This window comes from Rhinopithecus bieti, unplaced genomic scaffold, assembly GCF_001698545.2.
Source record: "Rhinopithecus bieti isolate Rb0 unplaced genomic scaffold, ASM169854v2 scaffold_8783, whole genome shotgun sequence".
NCBI classification, from domain to species: Eukaryota; Metazoa; Chordata; class Mammalia; order Primates; family Cercopithecidae; genus Rhinopithecus; species Rhinopithecus bieti.
The window spans coordinates 2,715,324-2,741,941 of NW_016806197.1; the positions used below are offsets into that span (position 1 = coordinate 2,715,324).

The 26,618-nt window shown below is 40.9% G+C and overlaps 1 protein-coding gene across 4 annotated transcripts in view; it reads left to right on the forward strand.

The window, feature by feature from the left end:
• The window catches only part of KLHDC10 (kelch domain containing 10), a 74,943-nt gene that overhangs the window by 39,661 nt on the left and 8,664 nt on the right, over positions 1-26,618 (forward strand). For 2 of the 4 annotated variants that reach the window (XM_017875053.1, XM_017875055.1), the window contains 6 exons: positions 9,763-9,786; positions 15,701-15,922; positions 20,398-20,552; positions 21,704-21,852; positions 24,083-24,167; positions 25,506-25,572. In XM_017875053.1, the coding sequence (XP_017730542.1) occupies positions 9,763-9,786; positions 15,701-15,922; positions 20,398-20,552; positions 21,704-21,852; positions 24,083-24,167; positions 25,506-25,572 (702 nt within the window). The remainder of the gene's footprint in view (positions 1-9,762; positions 9,787-15,700; positions 15,923-20,397; positions 20,553-21,703; positions 21,853-24,082; positions 24,168-25,505; positions 25,573-26,618) is intronic. The other 2 variants (XM_017875054.1, XM_017875056.1) reach the window with 1 other exon arrangement.

Genomic DNA, 26,618 nt, shown 5'->3' on the forward strand with positions numbered 1-26,618 from the left:
GTGTTAGCCAGGATGGTCTCGATCTCCTGACCTCGTGATCCGCCCGTCTCGGCCTCCCAAAGTGCTGGGATTACAGGCTTGAGCCACCGCGCCCGGCCATGGGCTCTTTTCTTAAACTCTAAGCATAGAGGCAGCAAGTATAGGAACATGGAGCAGTTTGAGGGGAAAGTGGAATATCAGGGCAGGTAATGAAAAAATTGCCTTCAAAACAGTTACTTCCCCTACTCCTTCTCTCCCTTCATATAAAGCGCCCTAGCAGTGGCATTAGTTCCAGGATAAGGCCATGAGAACAGTTCAAGGAAAGTAGATTTGCCTTGGGGAGGATTGGGCAGGCACTGGATTAAGACTGGAGGAAGAAGGCGGGGCGTGGTGGCTCACGCCTGTAATTCCAGCATTTTGGGAAGCTGAGGTGGGCGGATCACGAGGTCAGGAGATCGAGACCATCCTAGCTAACATGGTGAAAACCCATCTCTACTAAAATACAAAAAATTAGCTGGGCATGGTGGCAGGTGCCTGTGGTCCCAGCTACTCAGGAGGCTGAGGCAGGAGAATGGCGTGAACCCGGGAGGCGGAGCTTGCAGTGAGCCAAGATCGCGCCACTGCACTCCAGCCTGGGCGACAGAGCAAGACTCCGTCTCAAAAAAAAAAAAAAAAAAAATACTGGAGGAAGAGTGCATGAAGCAGAGCCTTAGCGAATGGACTTCTGTAGTAGATGGATGAGAAGAGTAGAATGAGAGAACAAGAAAAACAGCTCTGTCAAGGATCCATATGCATTAAAGGACAATACCGTCAAAATACAGCCTGCCAATTTTGGCATTAATAAGGTCAAACTGCTTTCTTTTCTCCACTTGTAAAGGGAAACCTGTTTGTCAGTGTGCCATTTACCTGCAGAGACCCACACTCAGACCTTCCATCCCTCCGTTTGGGTTTTGGAGGCAGATTAATACAACTGTTGAGGAAACACATGTTTCTTATAATAACTAAACAATGTAGTCCTTCATTTATAATATGAGTAGGTGATAAAGGCTCATCTACATTTGAGGGAAACTAGACTAGAAGAGACTAAAATAAACAAATAAAACAGCTGCCTGTGGTAGAAACAGAGATAATGAAGAAGTAGAGTGGAACTTGAGGAAGTTCTAATCACAGGATGTATCGTTACAGAGCCAAGAGTGAATTAGATTCATAAATTTAAAAAACCAGCTTCCTGGCTGGGCGTGGTGGCTTACACCTGTAATCCCAGCACTTTGGGCGGCCAAGGTAGGTGAATCACTTGAGGCCAGGAGTTCAAGACCAGCCTGACCAACATGGTGAAGCCCCATCTCTACTAAAAATACGAAAATTAGCTGGTCATGGTGGCACACACCTGTGGCACACACCTATAATCCCAGCTATTTCGGGAGGCTGAGGCATGAGAATCACTTGAACCTGGGAGGCAGTGGTTGCAGGGAGATGAGATTGTGCCATTGCACTCCAGCCTGGGCAACAGAGCGAGACTCTCTCAAAACAAAACAAAAAACGTTTCCATGGATAAAAAGTAATGATTAATGAATTAGTTTTATATTGAATTGATTGCTGACATTAAAATTCAGTTGGAGGGTTAAACAATACACTTAAGACCAGTTACTTTTCATAAAAATAAAATAGAGGAAATTTGCAGACTATAAAGAAGACCTACAGATAGAAAGTACATGAGGAAAATTCATCCTTTAAGGATAGATCTGAGTGATCAAGTACCCATTTCACAGGAGTTACAGAAGGAAAGATCAGACAATAGAATGGAGAAAATTTAGAAATCTGAGTTTTGGCCCGGCCAGTGGCTCACACCTGTAATCCTAGCACTTTGGGAGGCCGAGGCGGGTGGATCACGAGGTCTGGAGTTCAAGACCAGCCTGGCCAAGATGGTGAAACCCCCGTCTCTATTAAAAAATAGAAAAAAATTAGCCAGGCATGGTAGGTGCCTGTAATCCCAGCTACTTGGGAGGCTGAGGCAGAGAATTGCTTGAACCCGGGAGGCAGAGGTTGCAGTGAGCCACAATCACGTCATTGCACTCCAGCCTGGGTGACAGTGCAAGACTCAAAAAAAAAAAAAAAAAAAAAAAAAAAAAAAAAAAAAAAAAAAAAAAATCTGAGTTTTCACGTATAAAGGGCATGCCAAGGACCAAACAGGAAAAAATGCAAAAACAAACCAACAAAAAGTACCTCCCTATACGTTACTAAAGTACTTACTATTTCAGAGGTGGAAAACAAGTTATGTAGACTCAAAACTGAAAATCAGACTGGCATGGATTTCTCACCTGCAGCATGGTTTGCTAGAAGATAAATGCCTTCAGTGTTCTGAGGGGAAATTATTCTCAAGAAAGAATTCTGTACCCAGCCTCACTAATGTTTAAGGGGGGGAGTCAAAATAAGATATCTGAAAGTTTGTGACATACCCCCATTTTGTGACATACCCCAAATTACTTGAAGATACACTCTGGTAAAATGAAAAATCCAGCCTGGGAGTGGTAGCTCACGCCTGTAATCCCAGCACTTTGGGAGGCTGAGGCAGGCGGATCACGAGGTCAGGAGTTCAAGACCAGCCTGGCCAACATGGTGAAACCCCGTCTCTACTAAAAATACAAAAATTAGCCGGGCATGGTGGTGGGCATCTGTAATCCCAGCTACTCAAGAGGCTGAGGCAGGAGAATCGCTTAAACCCAGGAGGCGGAGGTTGTAGTGAACCAAGATCACACCACTGCACTCCAGCCTGGGCAACAGAGCAAGACTGCATCTCAAATAAAAGACGTTATAAGAAAAATAAAATACACTTACCATTCATTAAGTGGAAGTGGATCATCATAAAGGTCTTCATCCTTATTGTTTTTACATCGAGAAAGCTGAGGAGGAAGACGAAAAGGAGGACTTGGGCTTGCCGTCTCAGGGGTGGCAGAGGCAGAGGAAAATTTGCATATAAATAGACTTGTGCAGTTCAAATTCATATTGTTCAAGGGTTAACTATATAACATTCTGTAACTAAAATTAAACAAATTGAGAGTAGTGCTAAAGGTCCTAGAATTTTTTGTTTTAAAATTTACAGGTGTAATATTATCTACTAAAAGAAAAATTCAAATAATACAGAAATACATAGGGTGCAAAGATCCTTATTGTAAGCATATATAACATTTCTACAAATCAAGTTCAAAAAAGACAGTTCAATGAGAATGTGTTAGATGCTTGAGCAGGTGTTCTTAATCTGTTCTTGCACTGGTATAAATAAATACCTGAGACTGAGTACTTTTATAAAGAAGAGGTTTAATTGACTCACGGTTCTGCAGGCTGTATAGGAAGCATGGTAGCATCTGCTTCTGGAGAGGCCTCAGAAAGCTTTTACTCATGGCAAGAGGCAAAGTGGGAGCAGGTGTCTTACATAGCAGGAGCAGGACCAAGAGGCGGTGGGGGGAGGTGCTACACACTTTTAAACAACCAGATCTTGTGAGAACTCAGTCACTATACAGTACCAAGGAGGTATGGTGCTAAACCATTCACGAGAACTTCGCCCCCATGATCCAGTCACCTCCCACCATGCCCCATCTCCAACACTGGGGATTACAATTGTACATGAGATTTGGGTGGGGACACAGATCCAAACCATATCAGCAGGCATTTCCCAAAAGAAAAATTCAAATGGCCAATAAACGTGAAAAGGTGCTCACCCTCATTGTAATGAGAGAAATGAATATTAAAACCACGAGAGCTCTACAAACTCACAGGAATTGCTAAATTAAAAAGACTGACAATGGCGATACCAAATATTGGCAAGGATGTGGAGCAACAGGAATTCTCACATGCTGCCCTTGGATATGTAAATTGGTACAGCCATTTTGAAAACCATTTTGGCTTTACCAAATGAAGGTGAAGATTTACATACATTAAGATTCAGAAATTCCATGTTTAGATTTATAGCCAACAGAAATGCGAGCCCCTGTGAACTTGCAGCGTGTGCAAAAATGTTCGGAGCAACATTAACCACAAATTTGAAACAACCCAAAATGCCTCTTCACACAACTTAGACTGGATAAATACATTGTGATATATATTCATACAAATAAATAATATTTGGCAAGGGAAATGAACAGACCACCTCTGCTCCCCTAGAACAGGGATGAATCTCAAAAACTTAATTGTGAATAAAAGAGCCAGGAAAGAAAATACACTGAATTATTCTACATACTGTTCTATTCAAATACACTTTAAAACCAGGCCAAAATAAACAGTATTGTTTAGAGATGCATACCTAGGTATAATAAAGCTATAAAAGACAACAGATTTTATGATTGCCCTAAAATCAGGAAGCAGGATACTCTAGAAGTGAAGGGAGGTTGGAGGGTGTGATCAAGATGGGCAGGCAGAGGGTTTCTGGGTGCTGGCAGTATTCTGTTTCTTGACCTGGATGATGGTTATTTGACCTATTTTAATAATTTGTTAAGCTCTTTATGCAGTATTCTGTTTCTTGAGCTGGATGGTGGTTACGTGTTCTCTTTTTAATGATTTGTACATTTAAGGCCGGGTGCGATGGCTCACGCCTGTAATCCCAGCACTTTGGGAGGCCGGATCACCTGAGGTTGGAAGTCTGATACTAGCCTGACCAACATGGTGAAACCCTGCCTCTACTAGAAATACAAAATTAGCTGGGCCTGGTGGCGCAAGCCTGTAATCTCAGCTACTCGGGAAGTTGAGGCAGGAAAATCGCTTGAACCCAGGAGATTAAGGCGGTAAGCCAAGATCACACCATTGCACTCCAGCCTGCGCAACAGTGAAACTCCATCTCAAAAAAATTAATTAATTAATAATAATAATTTGTACATTTATATTTATGTAAATTCTAATGCATGCCATATTTAACAATAAAAGGAGTTAAATTTAAAAAGCAAAGATCCTGCCTCACATCTTCACTCAACCACCATTAACAGGCCAGTCTTTCCAGATGTGGTTCTTTCTGAAGAGTGTTAAAAAAATAAAAGTTTGTTTTCCAGAAAGTATTAGGGGTAATAAGATACAGATCTTTGTAGGGGAAAAAAGAAAGCTTATTTCAATAAAATCAGAAAAGTGGGAAAATCAAGAAAGAGTGGTAAATAAAAAATACATAAGATTGCAGGGACAAATCTAAATAAGAAGAAATCAAGATCAAATGGACCTTATCTGTGGAATGTATTTATTTTACTACTTTAATAGGCTTAAAGAAAAAGTGTGACTTTGCTGTATTAAATAAAGCATTTAATAAAATTTGATATTTAATGTGCTCATTTTGTTAAAATGCATCCAGTACCCTTATGACATATATGCTTTTCTGTATGTTACATTTGAATACAAACTTTGTGTTGGGTGCACAGTGGCTCATGCCTGTAATCCCAGCCCTTTGGGAGGCTGAGGCAGGAGGATCTCTTGAGCCCAAGAGTTGGAGACCAGCCTGGGCAACACTCTGTCTCTAAAAAAAAAAACTGAAAAATTAGCTGGGTATGGTGGCACACACCTGTGGTCTCAGCTACTTGGGAGGCTGAGATGAGAGGATTGCTTGAACCTGGGAGGTCAAGGCTACAGTGAGCAGTGATTGCACCACTACATTCCAGCCTGGGCAACAGAGGAAGACCCTGTCTCAAAAATAAACAAACAAACCCCACATCCATTCCTGGTAAGGGAAAACATTCTTATGCATCCAGGGATAAAATATTTATGACAGAATACTATAGAAAACAAGTAGTAAATATCATATATGATTTATCATTTATTGGTAAGAAACGAATAGCAAACATAATATATAATGGCAAAACCTTACCAGTATCCTCATTAAAGTAAAAAAACAAGACAAAGATGTCAACTGTCATCTCCACTATTCAACTTTGTTCTGGAGTTTTCAGCCAATACAGTAGAAAACCAGGAGAAAAAAGAAAAAAGTACACATATTGGAAAGGAAGAGTTAAAGTTGGCATTAATAACAGATTATCTGATTGTCTACCTATTAAATTCAAGATATTTCATGGTAACTAATACTAGAGTTCAGAAAATTGACTAGACAAAAACTTGTAAAAACCACCTTCTTATATATTAACAGCAACCAATTAGAAAATAAAAGAGGTATTTAGTTACAATTGTATGGAAATTTATGAAGTACTTAGAAATAAAAAAACAAGAAAACAATGAAACTATTGATGAAATACAAAAACTAGCTTGGGCGACCAGGTGCCATAGTTCATGCCTGTAATCCCAGCGCTTTGGGAGGCTGAGGTGGGCGGATCACCTGGGGTCAAGAGTTCAAGATCAGCCTGGCCAGCATGACGAAACCCAGCCTCTACTAAAAATACAAAAATTAGCTGGGCATCGTGGCGTACGCCTGTAATCCCAGCTACTCGGGAGGCTGAGGCAGGAAAATTGCTTGAACCCAGGAGGCGGAGGTTGCAGTGAGCCAAGATAGCGCCACTACACTCCAGCCTGGGCGACAAGAGTGAGACTCCGTCTCAAAAAAAAAAAAAAAAAAAAAGCCAGATGCAGTGGCCCCTGCCTGTAGTCCCAGGTACTCTGGAGGCTGAGACTGGAGAATGGCTGGAACCCGAGAGGCGGAGGTTGCAGTGAGGTGAGATCACACCACTGCACCCCAGCCGGGGGACAGAGCAAGACTCCGTCTCCAAAACAGAACAACAACCCCTCCCCGAAAAGAAAATAGCTGGTTGAATTCGCGTGCGCCTGCAGTCCCAGCTACGCTAGAGGCTGAGGTGAGAGAATCGCCTGAACCCGGAGGCGGAAGTTGCAGTGAGCGGAGATCGCGCCACTGTACACCAGCCTGGGCGACAGAGTGAGACTCATCTCAAAAAAAAAAGAAAGAAACTATACTCACGGACATCAAAAAAGACAAGAATAAATGGCTAGGGATTATGTTCCTTAATGGGTTATCCCAGATAAAATCCTCAAGGGACTTTTTAAAAATTCAATTTTAAATCCCGTAGAACTTCCGGTTTAACAGAAAAATTGCAAAAATGGTGGAAATTCTCCCGTATCCTGGCCGGGCACGGCGGCTCACGCCTGTAATCCCAGCACTTTTGGAGGCCGAGGCAGGTGGATTGGTTAAGCTCAGGAGTTACCAGCCTCAAGACCAGCCTGGGCAACGAGGCGAAATGCCATCTCTACCAAAAATACAAAAAAAATAGCTGGACGTGGTGGTGCGCGCCTGTGGTCCCAGCTACTCATCAGGATGCTGAGGTGGAAGGATTGCTTGAGCTCCAGAGGTGGAGGTTGCAGTGAGCTGAAATTGCGCCATGGCACTCCAGCCTGGGCGACAGAGCAAGACCCCATCTCAAAAAAAAGAAAAAAAGAAAAAAAGGAAAAAATTTTATCCTGTATCTGCCCAGATTCCCCAAATGTTATTTTGTCTTTTACTTTATCCTGCTCCCTCTCCTCTCTCCCTTCCCCCGTTTGTACACAATACGTATATGCATATTTTTCTGTTTCAACCATTTGAAAATTGCAGACATGATGTCTTCCTCTCTCTTTTTTTTTTTTTTTTGAGACAGGGTCTCGCCCTGTCACCCAGGCTGAAGTGCAACAGCACAATCTCAACTCATTGCAGCCTCCGCCTCCCAGGTCCAGGTGATTGTTCTGCCTCAGCCTCCCCGAGTAGTTGAGACTGCAGGTGTGCGCCACCACACCCTATATTTTTTTAGTAGGGTCAGAGTTTCACCATGTTGACCAGGCTGATCTCGAACTCCTAACCTCAAGTGATCTACCTGCCTTGGCCTCCCACAGTGCTGGAATTACAGATGTGAGCCACCGAGCCCAGCAGATGTCTCTTTTTTTTTTTTTAGAGGTGAAGTTTTGTTCTATCACCCCGGCTGAAGTGCAGGGGTGCAATCATAGCTTACTGCACTCAAGCGATCCTCCAGTCCACCTCAGCCACCCATGTAGCTGGGACTACAGGAATGCACCACCATGCCAGGCTAATTTTATTTTAGCGGGGTCAGTAGAGATAGGGTTTCACTATTTTGCCGTATCTCTTTATGTCTGTGTAGCAAAGTGTTTGCACCTGAAAAACAGACATTCTCTTCCATAACTGCAGAACCTGTATGAAAATTAGGCGTCAACACTGATTATTAACCCCATAAATAATGGGTAAAATTAATACTAGTATATAAGTTACAGACCTTATTTCAGATTTTGCCATTATTATTTTGCCACTATCCTAATATTGTTCTTTTGGTTTGTTTGTTTGTTTTGAGATGGAGTCTCACTCTGTCACCCAGGGTGGAGTGCAATGGTACAATCCCGGCTCACTGCAACTTCCACCTCTCGGTTTCAAGTAATTCTCATGCCTCAGCCTCCCGAGTAGCTGGGATCACAGGCACCCACCACCACTCCCAGCTAATTTTTGTATTTTTAGTAGAGATAGGGTTTCACCATGTTAGTCAGGCTGGTCTTGAACTCCTGCCCTCAGGCAACCTGCCTGCCTCCGCCTCCCAAAGTGCTGGGACTACAGGCATGAGCCACCGTGCTGGGCCAAATAAATGTTCTTTTTTTTTTTTTTTTTTTTTTTTGAGACAGAGTCTCGCTGTCGGCGCCGGCTGCGAGCTGCAGTGGGGGCCGGGATCTCAGGCTCACTGCAAAGCTCCGCCCTCCCGAGTTTACGCCATTTCTCTGCCTCAGCCTCCCCCCGAGTAGCTGCGGGGACTACAGGTGCCCGCCCACTCGCTCCGCTAGTTTTTTGTATTTTTTAGCTGAGGACGGGGGTTTCACCATTTAGCCAGCGATGCGTCTCGATCTCCTGACCTCGTGATTCCGGGCCGTCTTGGCCTCCCAAAGTGCTGGGATTACAGGCTTGAGCCACCACGCCCGGCCATAATGTTCTTTTATAGCAGTAAAAAATCCAAGATTGTGTGTTGCATTCTGTTGTCATGTGTCTTTAGCCTCCTTCAGTGTTGAACAGTTTCTCAGCCTTTTTTTTTTTGGACACTGATATTTTTGAACAGTTGCAGACTAGGTACATTGTAAAATGTCCCTTTGGGTTTCTCCCCATTTTCTCATAGTTACATTCAGCTTATGTATCTTTGGCAGGACTACCACTGAAATAATATTGTGGTCATCTCATTGCACATGATGTTGATTGATTTGTCCCATTACTGGTGATGTTAATTTTGATCACCTGGATAAGATGCTGTCTGTCCATGGGACTTTTTATAGACTTAACAAACTCATTCTAAAATTAATTGCAAAAGTAAATGGAGAAAAATAGCTGGACGTTTTGGGAAAAGTAATACAAAAGGGAATTTGTTCTAAATATTGAAAGATAGTTCAAAGCTATAATAATTAAAACAATGTGGTAATGAGGGCCAGGCATGGTGACTCACACCTGTAATCCCAGCACTTTGGGAGGCCAAGACAGGCGAATCTTGGTAGGAGATGCTTATATAACCAACAAGTAATATTGTGGGTTGGTGTGAATGGATTACTTTGGTCTGAGCAACTTGGGCTCTGGGAGTAGTAAAAAGTTCTACCTGCCGTTTGGGGGATATGGGAGAGCTAACTGGATCAGACTTCCTTGGCTTTCCTTGAGACTTCTAGGTCCAACAGAAGACCTGTCTTTTGTGGTAGAGGTAATTGTGGCCTTTATATTTGGAAAGAAGTAACCAGTTACATTGATTTATCATTTAGGCTGTTTGATATTTATAACTAATGAATACTTTTAACAATAAGTTTTTTTGTTTTTTTTTAAATGGCGTCACCACAAATGTTCATTAGCACATCTGGAGGTGGCTACATCTTGTAAGTAATAGACTTATTAAGCAATAAATGTTATGTACTACTTTATTTACAAGCTTTTGCATTTAAGCTTCTGTGATGTTCTTTTATATATTTACATATTGTTTATATATATTTCCATTCATATATTGTTAAAGGCAAGAAATTTTGTGTCCAAGGGGATTAGACCTGAATATTGGGATTTTCCTAATTCTACTCTAGAACCTATCGATTTAGAATATGATAAAGATGGCATTTCAAATAAGTATAGGAGGGGTGGGCTTCTTTAAGTCCTTTGGGAACAGTAGCCTGTTTATTTTGGGAGGAAAAATTAGAGCCCTACCTTATACAACACACAAAAATATTAATTCTGATGTATTCAAATTCTGAATATAAAAAATCAAAACCTGAAATTATTCAGAATAAATGAGAATATCTTACTCATTTTATAATGATGCAGAGGTGAATGAAATATAGAACAAGGGAGCTGAAAAAGACAAGATAGAGAGACTCAAAACTTCTGTATGTTAATAGATGCCATAAACAAAAGACAAGGAGCAAGCTGGAAGAAATAAATATAAATAAAGTATTTGGAGTCGGGCAAGGTGGCTTATGCCTGTGATCCCAGCACTTTGGACGGCTGGGGCAGGAGGATCATTTGAGCTTAGATTAGATGTTCAAGACCAGCCTGGGCAACATAATGACACCTAATCTCTACAAAAAAAATTTAAAAAGTAGCTAGTTGTTAGCTACTTTTTAATAGTGGCTCATGCGTGTAGTCCCAGCTACTTTAGATGCTGAGGTGGAAGGATCACTTGAGGAAGAGAGGTTGAAGCTGTAGTGTGCTGTGATTATGCCACTACAGGGTCTCACTCAGCCTGAGTGACAGAGTAAGACCCTGTCTCAAAAGAAAAAGAAAAAAAACTTCCACAATGGTGAGAAGACAATCTAATAGATCTAAAAAGTAGGCAAAGGAGGTGATCGGGGAGTTCCAAAAAGAAGAAATACAAATGGGCCAATAAACATGTGAACTAGTACAATAAGGGAAATGCAAATTAACCTGACACCAGTTTGTACCCATCAGATTGGCACAAATTTGAGAAGGTTAAAGAGTATGAAGAAGTAGGCACTCGCATAACATTGCTGGGAATAGAAATTGGTCCGTTCTATTTGGAGAGCAGTGTGGCCCTATAACAGTATTATATCTATACAAATTTTTTTGTTTTGTATTTTTTATTTTTTCTATAAAAATTTTAAATGCGTATTCCTTTGACCTAGAAATTCTACTTCCAGTAATTCTCATACATTTGCATACAAATATATGTAGAGGAAGCTTTGTTACAATATTATTTGTAATAGTGAAAACCTTGGAAACACCCTTCTGTCGCATTATCTCAGACAGCTAGCTTCTTTCTGCCTTTGGACTAGAAACTAAAACCCGTTTCCCTGGTTACTATAAGTTCCTGCTTTCTCCCTGGGGTAAAGAGCAACTCCTTGTGACATGGAAGAGAGGATGGGTCAGACTTCACAGGGACATAACCCTTTAGCTTCATGTTCCCTTCTGGATATTAAATGTTTACCTGTGAATACAGGTTCTGTTTTAATTTTTTGCTTTTACGTTTTCCACTGGGAGTTCCTGAATCAGGTAAACCAAATTCTATGGTAGATTTTATTAGCAGCAAGTAATTTTTAGGAAAATGGGATTTGCACATGGAGAATTTGGGGGAGGATTTAGAGAGCTACTTTAGACCCTGAAACACAATTTCAGTTTTGTCAAGGTTGAGGAGCCTATGCTATATTTCGCCTAATAAAAATTAATGCTTAGTCTCCGTGGCATTAACCCAGACAAATTCCCATGGTTTATCCAAAATGAAATGACTTTTTAATATGTTAGTCACTCTTGGGCTATAAATATGAGAAAGAAATCTGTAGTTACTGGCGAGAGAGAAAGAGGAGTTGCCTTTTTACTCTCAGCTATGAGATTCCTTGACAAGATGTTTAATATTTATCAAATATTGATTAGACACGCTTTACCCAAAAATGTGATTTGCAGAGATCGTGAAATTATTAACAGAAGCCAACAGTTGGGCTGGATCAGCACTGTGTCAGAAATAGGTGAACTACAAAATTAAAATTCCTCCAGTATCCACATTTAAAAAAGTAAAACACAGGTAACATTAATTTTAATATTTTATTTAACTCAGTATATTAAAATACCATTTCAACATATAATCAATATAAAACTAATAATTTTACATTCATTTTTGGGTACTAAGTCTTTGAAATCCAGTGAGTATTTTCCATGTAAAGCACAGCTCAGTTTGGACCACCCACATTTCAAGTGCTCGGAAGCCACGTGTTACGACATGGCTCATGGCTACTGATGTGGGCTGTGCAGGCTGGACTGTAAGCTCCCGAGGACAGAGGTAGTCATTGCCTTATCATTGTATCCCCAGCACCTAGCACAGTACATGGTACTTACTACATAGCCAGCGTCCAATAATAACTTTTTTTTTTTTGAGATGGAATCTCGCTTTGTCGCCCAGGCTGGAGTATAGTGGCGCAGTCTCGGCTCACTGCAAGCTCCGCCTCCCGGGTTCAAGCAACTCTCCTACCTCAGCCTCCCGAATAGCTGGGACTACAGCTGCCCGCCACCACACCTGGCTAGTTCTCGTATTTTTAGTAGAGATGGGGTTTTACTATGTTGACCAGACTGGTCTCAAAATCCTGACCTCGGGTCATCCACCCACCTTGGCCTCCCAAAGTGCTTGGATTACAGGTGTGAGCCACCGTGCCTGGCCCAATATTTTTGACCTGAATGAGTGAGTAGAAAAATATGAAATCATAATTTCTTTTCTTTTTCTTTTTTTTTTCTTGAGATGGAGTCTCGCTCTGTTGCCCGGGCTGGAGTGCAGTGGCACAGCCTTGGCTCACTGCACGCTCTGCCTCCCGGGTTCATGCCGTTCTCCTGCCTCAGCCTCCCGAGTAGCTGGGACTACAGGTGCCCGCCACCACGCCTGGCTAATTTTTTGTATTTTTAGTAGAGACGGGGTTTCATCATGTTAGGATGGTCTCGATCTCCTGACCTCATGATCCACCTGCCTCGGCCTCCCACAGTGCTGGGATTACAGGCGTGAGCCACCCGGCCCGGCCCAAAACCATCTTTTCACAGACCCCTCAACTGTGTAATCCATGTGAATTATATTTGTCACGGAAATAGTTGGCAGTAAACTTGTAACATTACCTTCCCTGCTATACAGCCATTTAGAGAAAAATGTAGAATAGACTGCATTTCTTTTCATATTTGCCCAAAAGCAGCTTTAAAAATTATTTGTTGGCTTCAGGTAATACAGTAAATGACAGAGATTTTTAGAGTTGCTGTCTGCTGACCATAGCAACTCTGTTAGATTTCTTCTTTAAATTTGTCTCGCTAATTCTTAGAAAGAAGCATTTGTGTCTTGAGAAGAAGATTGCGTAATCCAACACCCATTCCCTAAACCATGTATCTCTTAGACATAAATAATATCAAAGTCCACTGAGAGTTGGACACTGTTTTAATCATCCCTGTCACTGTTTACTTTGGCCTGATGTTGAAGTCAATCAAACTTTTAGTACCTGTTTCAGATCTCCAACTATTTAGGTGTTGTGGGTGATACAGGATAATTATTATATATGATCTTTGCCCTTGAGGAGCTTATAATCCATTTGGAAAAGAAAAACAAACTGACAAAATGCATAGAGAAAAGTAAATGCCAAACAAGTTGATTTCCCGTTTATCTAGTGTTTGCTGTGTGCCCGAGGCTTGGTTATAGAAAGGTGAATACAAATGTATTCCTTTTCCCTCAAATAGCTCAAAGCCTCCTAGAAAGTTACATGCGTAAGCCAATAAACTTTTCAACATGACAAATCTAACAAATCTTTGAAGTGCAGTAATAATATCCCAATATGCAAATGAGGAAGCTGAGACTAAGTCAGTGACTTGCTCAAAGTAGCAGTTAGAAAGAATCTGGATTCAAACTTAGACGTTTATAGGAGCTCTTATTTTTTCTTCCACACCACACTTTCTGTTTCAAGAGTCCTAAAAAGAGAAATTGAGTTCGTCATTTAAGGTAAATCATAGTTCAGTAAATCAGACAAACTGATTATAGTTTGTCTGATATTCATGTATTTACATAGTTAAGGTGTGATCTTATTAATTGTATATGTATACACTAATATATGAGTAGTATGGTATTGAACTGGAAGGGTCCTAGGGTTTTATCGATGAGAAGGGTGGTGTGCACTAGACTTAGGTATTTCCACAAGTAGGGATTCATGGGTAGGTAGGTAGACTAGGCCAAGGTATAGGGGAGGAAGTCTGGGCTTTTCAGGCAGAGAGAAGTGTGAGAAGTTGACAGTAGGACAAGGTTAGTAGGAGAAAAGCTCTAACATGTTGGGCAGGGGACTTGGTACTTGAGTGGTGAGGAACCATCAAAGACTTTCAAACACGACTAACAGGTTGGATGTCAGTGACTCAGTGATTCACTGTTTTTTAGTTGCTCTCAATCTGTGCACAGTTTCAGCTCTTGTTTAAAAATATAACCTTAGAAAGTGGGATTTTGATTTTAAAAAGTAAATATAGAAGGCCTATGTTAGGTTAGTAATAAATGTTTGTATAACATGTTTATTAGGTGTCTAGTGTTGTCCTAAATATTAACTTTATACTAGTATCTATTACCAACATATAAAAGTACGTTCATCTTTAGGGTCACAACTATAGTAGCTTCTTATTCCATCCACTATGTATTTAAGCATCTTTGTTTCTGAAGTTAGGCAAGGGTTTGTATAGATTGGTATAAACATTTTAAGGATAACAGAAATTATAATAAACTTTTTTTGTTTTTTTTTTTTTACTCTAAAACAACCTTGAAGTAATTTTTAGTAAACTAGTTGAGGCTGGGCGTGGTAGCTTACGCCTGTAATCCCAGCACTTTGGGAGGCCAAGGCAGGCGGATCACCTGAGGTCAGCAGTTCGAGACCAGCCTGGCCAACATAGTGAAACCCCGTCTCTACTGAAAACACAAAAATTAGCCAGGCATGGTGGCGGGCACCTGTAATCCCAGCTACTTGGGAGGCTGAGGCAGGACAATCACTTAAACCTGGGAGGCAGAGGTTGCAGTGAACTGAGATCGCACCACTGTACTCCAGCCTGGGTGACAGAGTGAGACTTGGTCTCAAAAAAAAAAAAAAAAATAGTTGATATAATTTAGACTTCAGGACACTTTCAAATATAAATTGTAGAAACAGCTTTTCTTAGTAAAGCTCTTAATAGGATGAAAGATGCTCTCTGAGATAAATATAAGGAGATTCTTTGTTAACCACCATAAATCCAGGATGTTAAAGTCAAAATTTTACTGTAACTCCTTAACAGCCAGTTTCCATTTTAAGTGTATAATTATATCTTGTGGAAAAATCATAGATTTTATGTGTGTGTATTTTTATTTATACATGACTCATTCACATTTGTGATTATATTTATTTAGTTCTCTAATGTTCACAGTTTAATTTAGTTGGCCTGTGTTTTTTTCTCCTCTGAGGTAATTAGAAAATTTGTCCTGTTAGCTTTTGGATTATTAAACCCTTCCTCCTCCTTTTCTTGAAAATTTCAAGTTATCAGCCATTTTCTTGAATTTATCATGCTTTTTACAGTTATCAAAATCTGAAGGTAATCATAAAAAATAGAAGTAGAGACTAGCTCCTTAAAATCTTAAGTAGTATGTGTGAATAAGAAGTATTATTAAGAAGTATATCCATGTTATAAATCTAAACAAATAAGAAGTATATCCATGTTATACATCTTTCCTGATCCCCTTTTAAGGCTAAAATGGTTGTTACCTAATTTTGTTTGTGCTTTTAAACTGGTAGGACACCTGTGGAAAACTGTCCTCTTCTCTCCTAGGCCACAGACCTCCACCAGCACGAAGTGGACATCGCTGCGTGGCAGATAATACCAACCTATATGTGTTTGGAGGTTATAACCCAGATTATGATGAATCGGGAGGGCCTGATAATGAAGACTATCCTCTCTTCAGGGAACTCTGGAGGTATCATTTTGCTACAGGAGTATGGCACCAGATGGGCACAGATGGCTACATGCCCCGGGAATTGGCATCTATGTCACGTGAGTACAAGCAGTTCGTAACTCCTGACTTTATGAAATGTCTGAGAAGCCAGGTTCACTGTCCCATATTCCTTGTTAATAATTTATAACACCATATTGTGATTTCGTCCTGTGGGTGGATAGGCTTTTTACTAGGGTAATAACATAGCATGGTGATTCTAAATTATTTGGGTCCTGAGTTTGAATTCAGCTTGTCAGGTGAGTTTTAGCTTTAATTTCCTAACTTGTAAAATGGGATTAATAATATCCTAGAGGGTTCAATATAAAGTATCATGTATATGCTAGGCAAAATGTAGTAGAAGGTCAACAAATGGGGCTTAGGACAATGACAGTTAATAGCTATTGAGCAAAGTACAGGCATACCTCAGAGATATTGTGGGTTTAGTGCCAAACCACCACAATAAAGCGAGTCACACAACGTTTTTGGTTTCGTAGTGCATATAAAGTTATGTTTACACTATGCACTAGTCTCTTTAGTGTGCAATAGCATTATATCTAAAAAAGTACATACCTTAATTAAAAATACTTTATTGCTAAAAAGTGCTGACAACCAACCGAGTCTTCAGCAAGTTGTAATCTTTTTGCTGGTGGAGGGTTTTGTCTCGATGTCGGAGGCAGCTGACTTATCAGGGTGGTCGTTGCTAAAGGTTGGGGTGACTGTGGCAGTTTCTTAAGACAACACAGAAGTTTGCTGTATCAACTGGCTCTTCCTTTCACAAAAGATTTCTCTGTAGCATGTAATGCTGTTTGATAGCATTTTACCCAGAGCAGAACTTCTTTCGAAATTGGAGTCAAATCCTCTCAAACCCTGCTACTGCTTAATCGACTAAGTTTAAGTGATATTCTAAATCCTTTCTTGTCATTTCAGCAGTGTTCCCAGCATCTTCATTAGGAGTAGATTCTATCTCAGGAAACCACTTTCACTGAGCACAGTGACTCATGCCTGTAATCCCAGCACTTTTGGAGGCTGAGGCAGGAGGATCACTGTAGCCCAGGAGTTGAAGACCAGCTTGGGCAACATAGTGAGGCCTTTTCTCTACAAAAAATATAAAAATTAACCAGGCGTGGTGCTGCACGACTATATTCCCAGCTACTTGGGAGGCTGAGGTGGGAGGATGGCTGGACCCCAGGAGGTTGAGGCTGCAGAAGCTGTGATCATGCCACTGCATTCCAGCCTGAGTGACAGAGTAAGACCCTGTCTCAAAAAAAAAAAAAAGAAAAGAAAAGAAAAAGAGGCCGGGCATGGTGGCTCACACCTGTAATCCCAGCACTTTGGGAGGCTGAGGTGGGTGGATCACAAGGTCAAGAGTTTGAGACCCAGCCTGGCCAACATGGTGAAACCCTATCTCTACAAAAAATACCAAAAAAAAAAAAAAAAAAAAAAATTAAGTGGGCAAGGGGGGAGGCGGAAGAAATCCCAGCTACTCGGGAGGCTGAGGCAGGAGAATCGCTTGAACCCGGGAAGGCAGGGGTTGCAATAAGCCAAGATCGCCCCACTGCACTCCAGCCTGGGCAATAAGAGTGAGACTCCGTTTCAAAAAAATTTAAAAAAAAATTAAAAATCTGTTGTTTAGTGTAGCCACTTAGCTGGATCTTTTGGATAACTTGCTGCAGCTTCTACATCAGCACTTGCTGCTTCACTTTNATCCCAGCACTTTGGGAGGCTGAGGTGGGTGGATCACAAGGTCAAGAGTTTGAGACCCAGCCTGGCCAACATGGTGAAACCCTATCTCTACAAAAAATACCAAAAAAAAAAAAAAAAAAAAAATTAGCTGGGCATGGTGGCAGGCGCCAGTAATCCCAGCTACTCGGGAGGCTGAGGCAGGAGAATCGCTTGAACCCGGGAAGGCAGGGGTTGCAATAAGCCAAGATCGCCCCACTGCACTCCAGCCTGGGCAATAAGAGTGAGACTCCGTTTCAAAAAAATTTAAAAAAAAATTAAAATCTGTTGTTTAGTGTAGCCACTTAGCTGGATCTTTTGGATAACTTGCTGCAGCTTCTACATCAGCACTTGCTGCTTCACTTTGTACTTTTATGTATTGGAGATGGCTTCTTTCCTTAAACCTCTTGAACCAACCTCTGCTAGCTTCCAACATTTCTTCTGCAGCTTCCTTACCTCTCCCCACCTTCATAGAGTTGAAGAGAGTCAGGGCCTTCCTCTGAATTAGGCTTTGCCTGAAGGGAATGTTGTAGTTGATCATCTGTCCACTTAAACTTTCTGCACTATCAGCAATAAGGCTGTTTTGCTTCCTTATCATTCGTGTGTTCACTGGAGTAGCACTTTTAATTTCCATCAAGAGCTTTTCTTTGCATTCACAACTTGGCACTAACTGTTGGGTGCAAGAGGCCTAGCTTTCGGCCTCTTTGCTCTCCACATGCCTTCCTCACTAAGCTTAGTCAATTCTAGCTTTTGATTTAAAGTTAGATACGGTAGACTCTTCTTTTCACTTTATTACTCAGAGATAAGATTATTCACTGGCCTAATTTCAATCTTGTTGTGTCTCAGGGAATAGGGAGGCCGGAGGAGAGGGGAAAAAGATGAGGGAATGGCTGATTGGTGCAGTCAAAACTCACAGCATTTATTGATTAAGTTCACTGTCTTATACGGGCGTGGTTCATGGCGCCTCAAAACAGTTACAATAGTAACGTCAAAGATCACTGATCAGTGCTGGCATGGTGGCTCAGGCCTGTAATCCAGCAATTTAGGAGGCCAAGGCAGGAGGACCACTTGAGGCCAGGAGTTCAAGACCAGCGTGGGCAATGTAGCAAGACCCTGCCTCTTAAAAAAAAAAAAAAATTAGCTGGGCATAGTGGCCTGTACATATAGTCCCAGCTACCTGGACATCTGAGGTGGGAGGATCACTTAAGCCCAGGAATTCAAGGCTGCAGTGAGCCATGTTCATGCCACTGCACTCCAGCTAGGCAACACAGCAAGACTCTGACTCAAACAAATAATAAATAAAGGCTAGGTGTGGTGCCTCACCCCTATAATCCCAGCACTTTGGGAGGCTGACGTGGGTGGATTGCTTGAGCCCAGGAGTTCAAGACTAGTCTGGCCAACAATAGCAAAACCCCATCTCTACAAAAAAATACAAAAGTTAGTCAGGCATGGTGGCACAGACCTGTAGTCCCAGCTACTTGGGAAACTGAGGCAGGAGGATCACTTGAGTCCCGGAGGTCAAGGCGCAGTAAGCTGTGATCGTGTCACTCCACTCCAGCCTGGGTGACAGAGCGAGACCCTGCCTCTCAAACAAACAAACAAACAAAAAAAGAGTTACAAAAAAAAAAAAAAAAAAGCCGGCCGGGCGTGGTGGCTCACGCCTGTAATCCCAGCACTTTGGGTCAGGAGTTTGAGACCAGCCTGGTCAATGTGACGAAACCCCGTCTCTACTAAAAATACAAAAATTAGCTGGGCTTGGTGGTGGGCACCTGTAATCCCAGCTACTAGGGAGGCTGAGGCAGGAGAATCGCTTGAACCTGGGAGGTGGAGGTTGCAGTGAGCTGAGATCATGCCACTATACTCCAGCCCGGGCGACAGATCAAGACTCTGTCAAAAAAAAAAAAAAAAAAAAAAGCCACTGAAATAACATAGGAGCACTGTTTCGAGAGAGAGAAAGAGAGCGAGAGAGAGCGAGTGAGCATATGTATGAGTGAAGAGAATACGTGGGTACGTGTGTGTGTGTGTATGTGTGTGGTGGCAGGAACAAAAGAGCTACAGGAGGAAGAACACCAAAGTTGCCTGCTGGATATTGGTGTGTTTTGTTTTATCTGGTAGAGCATTAAAATGACAGAAATCATAATTTTAAATGTAGAGATCATTTTCCTGGCAAAAACAGAATGTCCCTTTAATCCCTTTATTTGGAGTCCCCTTGGGTTTTTGCTAAGGCAAAGATGATGCTTCATTTTTCTCTGCTTTGCTGCATACTTGAACTGTCTTGAGCAGCAGTGGTATACTGGGTAGGTTGTAGTTCATACAACTCAATATTGTTATACAGAGTATTTAGTGAATTCCATAAATATGTATTGAATACGTCATATATGCCTACCAATGAACTATATGATAGAGCCCATATAGTGATATTCGATCTTTTTCTGCAGAACTTTGTAGTATAGGCCATGTACCCCTTATCTGAAATGCTTGGGACCAGAAGTGTTTTACATTCCAGATTTTTTTTTTTTAATATTTGCATTGTACTTAGCATCCCAAATCCAAAACTTTGAAATCCAACATGTTCCAGTGAGCATTTCCTTTAAGCATCATTGTTGGTGCGCAAAAAGTTTCGGATTTTGAAGTATTTTAGATTTCAGATTTTCAGATTTGGTATGCTCAGCTACTAGTTAGATGTCAGTGATTTGAGCTATCATATGAGATCATTAAAGCAGATATGTGTTAGCTTCTCAGATATTCTGGGTTTATGTGGGAACACATTGCAGGTAGCCATTTGTGAATGGAACTTGTGCTTCTCCTTCCTCAGTTGTGCTGCATGGAAACAACCTGTTAGTGTTTGGAGGTACGGGCATCCCATTTGGAGAGAGCAACGGCAATGACGTCCATGTGTGTAATGTGAAGTATAAGAGATGGGCTTTGCTCAGCTGTCGGGGGAAGAAACCCAGTCGTATATATGGACAGGTACCAATCTGTGGCCAGTCATGGTGTATTTGTTCATATTTTTCTAGTCTGGGGATGGTGTTAGAATATTTGTAATTGTTACCATTTTATTTTAATGGAGAAGAGTTATTTGTGGTTAGTACTTGATTTTTTAGTTCTGATATGAAATTATAATTTGTAAATCTGGTTACTTGCCATGTTCTGTTCTTTTCTTTCCTTTCCTTTTTTTTTTTTTTCACTTTCTAATTCAACTTAGGGTCAGGATATAGACCTGTATGGAAGTTCCTTTAAGTGTTAGAACCCCACCTCCACCTCCACCCTCACCCCCAGTGAGAGATTGGGCTCCACTATGGCCTGGGTCCTGGTCATTTTTAGAGTGATTCTTGAGTAGATGAGAAAGCACTTGGTGAAGAAACTTTTACATGGATCTGAGCTAAAACATACATACATTTTGTAGAGATTAGTTTAGGTTCCAGCACTTCAAACCTTAGGTCTGAAAAGTTATATCCAGAAAGATAGGGAGCAACCCCCGATACATCAGAGACTCTTTGAGAGTCTAAGCTTAAAACAACCAAGCTTTGACTTCTTTCTTGACTTGCCGGCATTAGTACTGATAAACAGCTTCTGAGCTTGACTTCAAAGGAGCACATACTAGACAACTTTGTTGCTTCCACAGGAGGCATTTAAACTATAAGAAGTGGCCATAACAATAGCTGAAACTTTCATTGAAAAGAGTCCTTTGGAAAACGTCAGGTTCCTTGAACTGCTAAGTAGGGTTTCTACTTAGGAGATTGCGGTGGCTTATTTTCATATCTGCTGCTTCTTGAGAGCATTTTACTTCAGACTGCTTATAGGGAGAAGCAGCTTTCAACGGAAGTGCTTGTATGTGCCCATGGGCTAGAAATTATTTGGTCAGCCAGGACCCTTAAGAATCATCTTGGCAGGTAGGACTTTCTTTCCAGTTGAGTAAAGCTTTCCTTTCCAAAGGTGTTTTCCAGGTTCTTAAAATAATCTCTGGGTTCTCTAAAATCTTCTTTTAAGAGTCTGATACATTAAAAGATTAAGAAGTACAAGAAAATTTCATAAAACCTGATTTGGAGGTGTCTGGTAAGTTTACATTCTTTAATCAAGTGTTAACAAGTTGGTCTTATTCACCTTTCATTGTTATCCAGGCTATGGCCATCATCAATGGCTCCCTTTATGTCTTTGGAGGGACAACCGGCTATATATACAGCACAGACCTGCACAAGTTAGATCTCAATACCAGAGAGTGGACACAACTGAAACCAAACAACCTATCCTGTGATCTACCAGAAGAGAGGTGAGGTTCTAGGATTCAAGCATATTTATTCTTTTGTGCTAACATTTGACCTCTTTCAGAGTATTGGCAATATGAAGAAAACCCTTTGGCTCCAGTTAGAGTAACTAACTGGCTGTTAGATGTTAGATCTCAGGTAAGTAGTAAAGAAAGGTCTATAGTAAAAAAAAGTTCTTCTGGTGAGGAAATAGTATTTCCTTCTAAACTACCGAATTTTTTCCATGTCATTTCCTCTTATATTTAGTCTTTCTGCATTAGGAAGATAGTAGTAACACTTTGAAGAAGAAACCAGTGGTAGCAACTATAGCCAAATTTCATATTACAGGCAAAACAATTACTGTCCAGTTACTTTTTGATTTCCCTTTTTTTTGAGAAAGGGTCTCATTCTGTCACCTAGGCTGGAGCACAGTGACATAATCATGGCTCACTGCAACCTTGACCTCCTGGGCTCAAGGCATTCTCCCATCTCAGCCCTCCGCCCGAGTAGCTGGGACTACAGGCATGTGCCACCACATCTGGCTAATTTTTTGTACAGATGAGGTCTCACCATGTTGCCCAGGCTGCTTCTCAAACTCCTAGGCTCAAGCAATCTGCCTGCCCTTGGCCTCCCAGAGTGTTGGGATTACAGGTGTGAGCCACCATGCCACGCCTGATTTCCCTTCTTAACTTGCATATTAGAATTCTTTGCCTCATTCTCTCACAGACATATCATCAGTACAGGGCACAGGGCCATCCCCACAGTGAATGTGAATGTTGATTGGATAGATGGAAGGAAGCTTGCATGGGTGGATCGGTGATGAATGATGGATGGATGGATGGATGGATGGATGGATGGATGGATGGATGGATGGAAAGGTCATTCATTTTAAGTGTCGTGTTAAACATCACATGGTTTTCTCTAGTTGCCTTCTAGTAGCAGATCTGTATCTTTCACTTTTCTTTGCTAATAGCAGTTGCCTCTTCATAGAATTAAACTCACTGTGGCTGGGCGCGGCCTGTAATCCCTGCACTTTGGGAGGCTGAGGTGGGTGGATCATGAAGTCAGGAGTTCGAGACCAGCCTGGCCAACATGGTGAAACCCCGTCTCTACTAAAATACAAAATTAGCAGGGCATGGTGGTGGGCATCTGTAATCCCAGCTACTCAGGAGGCTGAGGCAGGAGAATTGCTTGAACCTGGGAGGCAGAGGTTGCAGTGAGCTGAGATCGCGCCACTGCACTCTAGCCTAGGCGACAGAGCAAGACTCTGTCTTGAAAAAAAAAAAGAACAGAAAAAAGAATTAAACTCACTGAAACACTTGAAGAGATTTTTTTCCCCTCCAGTTTGAAAGCAAAGACAGTAAAACATTTTTTATTAACTCTGTTTAGATGAATCCAGTGTCTCTTTGTTGCCTCTAAACAAAATAGCATATAGGTGCTAAGGAAGAATTTATCTTAATTGTAGCCTGTTAGTGGGCTGATCATTGTAAAACTAACATAAGAGGACTTGGGAGTTGGCCTCTTACTGGAATGATTTTGATGTAGTTTATTTTATCAGCAACAAAGACTTCAGGTAAAGAAGGAAATAGATTAAGTTTTCAAAGCATTTTCACGTGGTTGCTTTCTTTGAGTCATTTTATGGACATATTAGAAATTATTTTAGCTTTTAGCTAGACTGCCTGGATGAAAGTTCTGAGGTGTTTTATATTATATCCACAGTTCTATGTAGCATAATTTTCTGCTAAATAAGTATCTTAATTTGCAAACTCATAGTCTAAGGTCTCTAAATGTAGGCAGATCACTTTTTAAAACTATGTAATATTTTCCCCTTTATACAAAATTATCACAAAAGGTTATAGAAAATCTACAAAATACAAATTAGCAAAATGAAGAAAATAAAATCCAAGTCTAAACTCAAAGATAACCAGGTTTAATGTTTTGGATTATATCCTAATAGCCATTTTCTATATATATTTATGTATCTATAAATTTTTAATGCAATTTATTTTAAAAAATGACACAAAAAAGTTCTCAATGCATTAACCACTATCTGGTACCTACTCTGTTATTGGTTGCATACTAATCCATTTTATGTATATTCTGTAAGTCATATAACCAATTCACTATTGTTAAACACTTAGGTTATTTCCAATAATTTATTATTATAAATAATGATGTAATATAAAACCTTATAGCTAAATCTTAGGTAGATCATTTTTCACTTAATTATAAGTGAATTTTATTGTAAATTTTCAGATACCGACATGAAATCGCACATGACGGGCAGAGGATTTACATCTTGGGAGGTGGTACGTCCTGGACAGCATATTCCTTAAACAAGGTATATTTTTTAAAAAAGAAAAAAAGGGAAAGGGAGAAGGCTAGAAAGAGGCATGTGTCAACTAAGCAAGATAATTCTGTTACTTTAGATATTTTAATTTTTGAGCACATTCCTCATTAACGCCTATTTTGTGTTGGATGCACTTTATATTATAAGGTTGAACCCTGTACCCCAAAATGCTTTCAGTTGACAGGTGTTATTTATCACACACTGAAAATACTTTGTGAAAATTATCCCCTTATGCTGGATGAGGAAAGTGACTAAAAGGAAGGCATAGTAGCTTGAATGGAGCAACTAATTAGAATTGGAAGCAGCATTCTCAGAATGTCACATCCGCATCATCATCACTGCTGTGTATCTAAAAAGAACAGGCTTGTTTAGGGTTGCACGTCACGAACTTGAGAAAGCTGAGCTCTGAAGGGCTGTTATTCATCCATCCCTGTGGCATTTCTAAAATGTCATAGTCACACATCCCAGGGGAAACCTACATTAGGCTGTAGAGCTCCTGGACTGCTTGGAACCTTAATGGTCTTTTTCAACTTTTGTCAAAACTGAATTCCCACATTCCCTTACAAACACTTGCTTTTTTCTGTTATAAAAATGATACATGCCCCTTGTAGAAAATGTGGAAGTTGCAAACAACATATAGAAGAAAATCAAGAATCACATGCACTGCAGCTTCTCATTCCAACCTTTTTCTTCATTTTTTTCTGTGAATTTAAAAAAGTGGGCTGGGTGTGGTGGCTCACACCTGTAATCCCAGCACTTTGGGAGGCTGAGGTGGGCGGATCACCTGAGGTCAGAAGTTTGAGACCAGCCTGGCCAACATGATGAAACCCCGTCTCTGCTAAAAGTACAAACATTAGCTGGGCATGGTGGCAGGCACCTGTAATCCCAGGTACTCGGGAGGCTGAGGCAGGAGAGTCGCTTGAACCTACGAGGTGGAGGTTGCAGTGAGCCGAGATCGTGCCATTGCACTCCAGCCTGGGTGACAGAGACTCCATCTCAAAAAAAATAAAAAATAAAATAAAAAGCAAAATCATATATGTGTTTAATTTTCAACTGCCCCATTTAATGTTTTCCCATATATTTGGAAAGATCAGAAAAAAGCAAAAGAAAAGAAGAAAGACTTTTCAACTAAGAATATATGTTTATGCAGGCTGCTGCTGTTAAAAGTCCAGTTTTCTATATGGAAAATCACTGTACCTTCTGCTCAGTTTTGCTGTGAACCTAAAACTGCTTTAAAAAACAAAGTCTGTTTTTAAAAGAATCCATTTTCAGGCTAGCTAAAATTACAGTTATTTATGTATGTGTATGTGTTCTTTTTTTTTCTCTAAGATCCATGCATACAACCTTGAAACGAATGCATGGGAGGAAATTGCAACAAAACCCCATGAAAAAATAGGTAAATTTAAAGTATTGCTTAACTTATCTTTAACAAACATATATTACACTTTTACTCATTTTGGAAGGAAAAAGTAATTTTACTGAGTTATATGGCAAGTTAAGTATCTGTTGGGCCGGGTGCAGTGGCTCACGCCTTTCATCTCGGCACTTTGGGAGGCCAAGGTGGGCAGATCGCTTGAGCCCAGGAGTTTGAGACCAGCCTGAGCAACATGGTGAGACCCTGTCTCTACCAAAGATACAAAAACATTTGCTGGTCATGGTGGTGTACACCTATAGTCCCAGGTACTCGGGAGGCTGAGGTGGGAGAATCACCTGAGCTTGGGAAATAGAGGATGTAGTGAGCCATGATTGAGCCACTACATTCCGGCCTGGGCATCAGAGTGAGACCCTATCTCAAAAAAAAAAAAAAAGAAAAGAAAAATCTGTTGAACTGGTATTAGAAAATACTTGTATTCCTTAGTCCAATTATAATTATTCCTTAGGGCTGGGCATGGTGGCTCACACCTATAATCCCAGCCCTTTGGGAGGCCGAGGTGGGCGGATCATGAGGTCAGGAATTTGAGACCAGCCTGGCCAACATGGTGAAACCTCATCTCTGCTAAAAATGTAAAAATTAGCTGGGTGTGGTGGTATGTGCTAATCCCAGAGGCAGAGATTGCAGTGAGCCAAGATCACGTCACTGCACTCCAGCCTGGGAGACAGAGTCTTGCTGTCAAACAAAACAAAACAAAACAAAACAAAACAAACAAACAAACCCCCCCTTCCCCCACACAGTAATTATCCTTAGTGATTGAGGAAAGAGACTTTTAATCCTCTTTATTGAATTATTTGGCAGAAGCTGAGAAATATGGGTGATATAAGAAATTGGAGCCTAAATAAAGATCTACCAGCTGGGTGTGGTGGCTCATGCCTATAATCCCAGTACTTTGGGAGGCTGAGCCCAGGAGTTCGAGACCAGCCTGGGCAACATGGTGAAACCCTGTCTCCACTAAAAATACAAAAAATTATCTGGGTATGGTGGTATGCACCTGTAGTCCCAGCTAC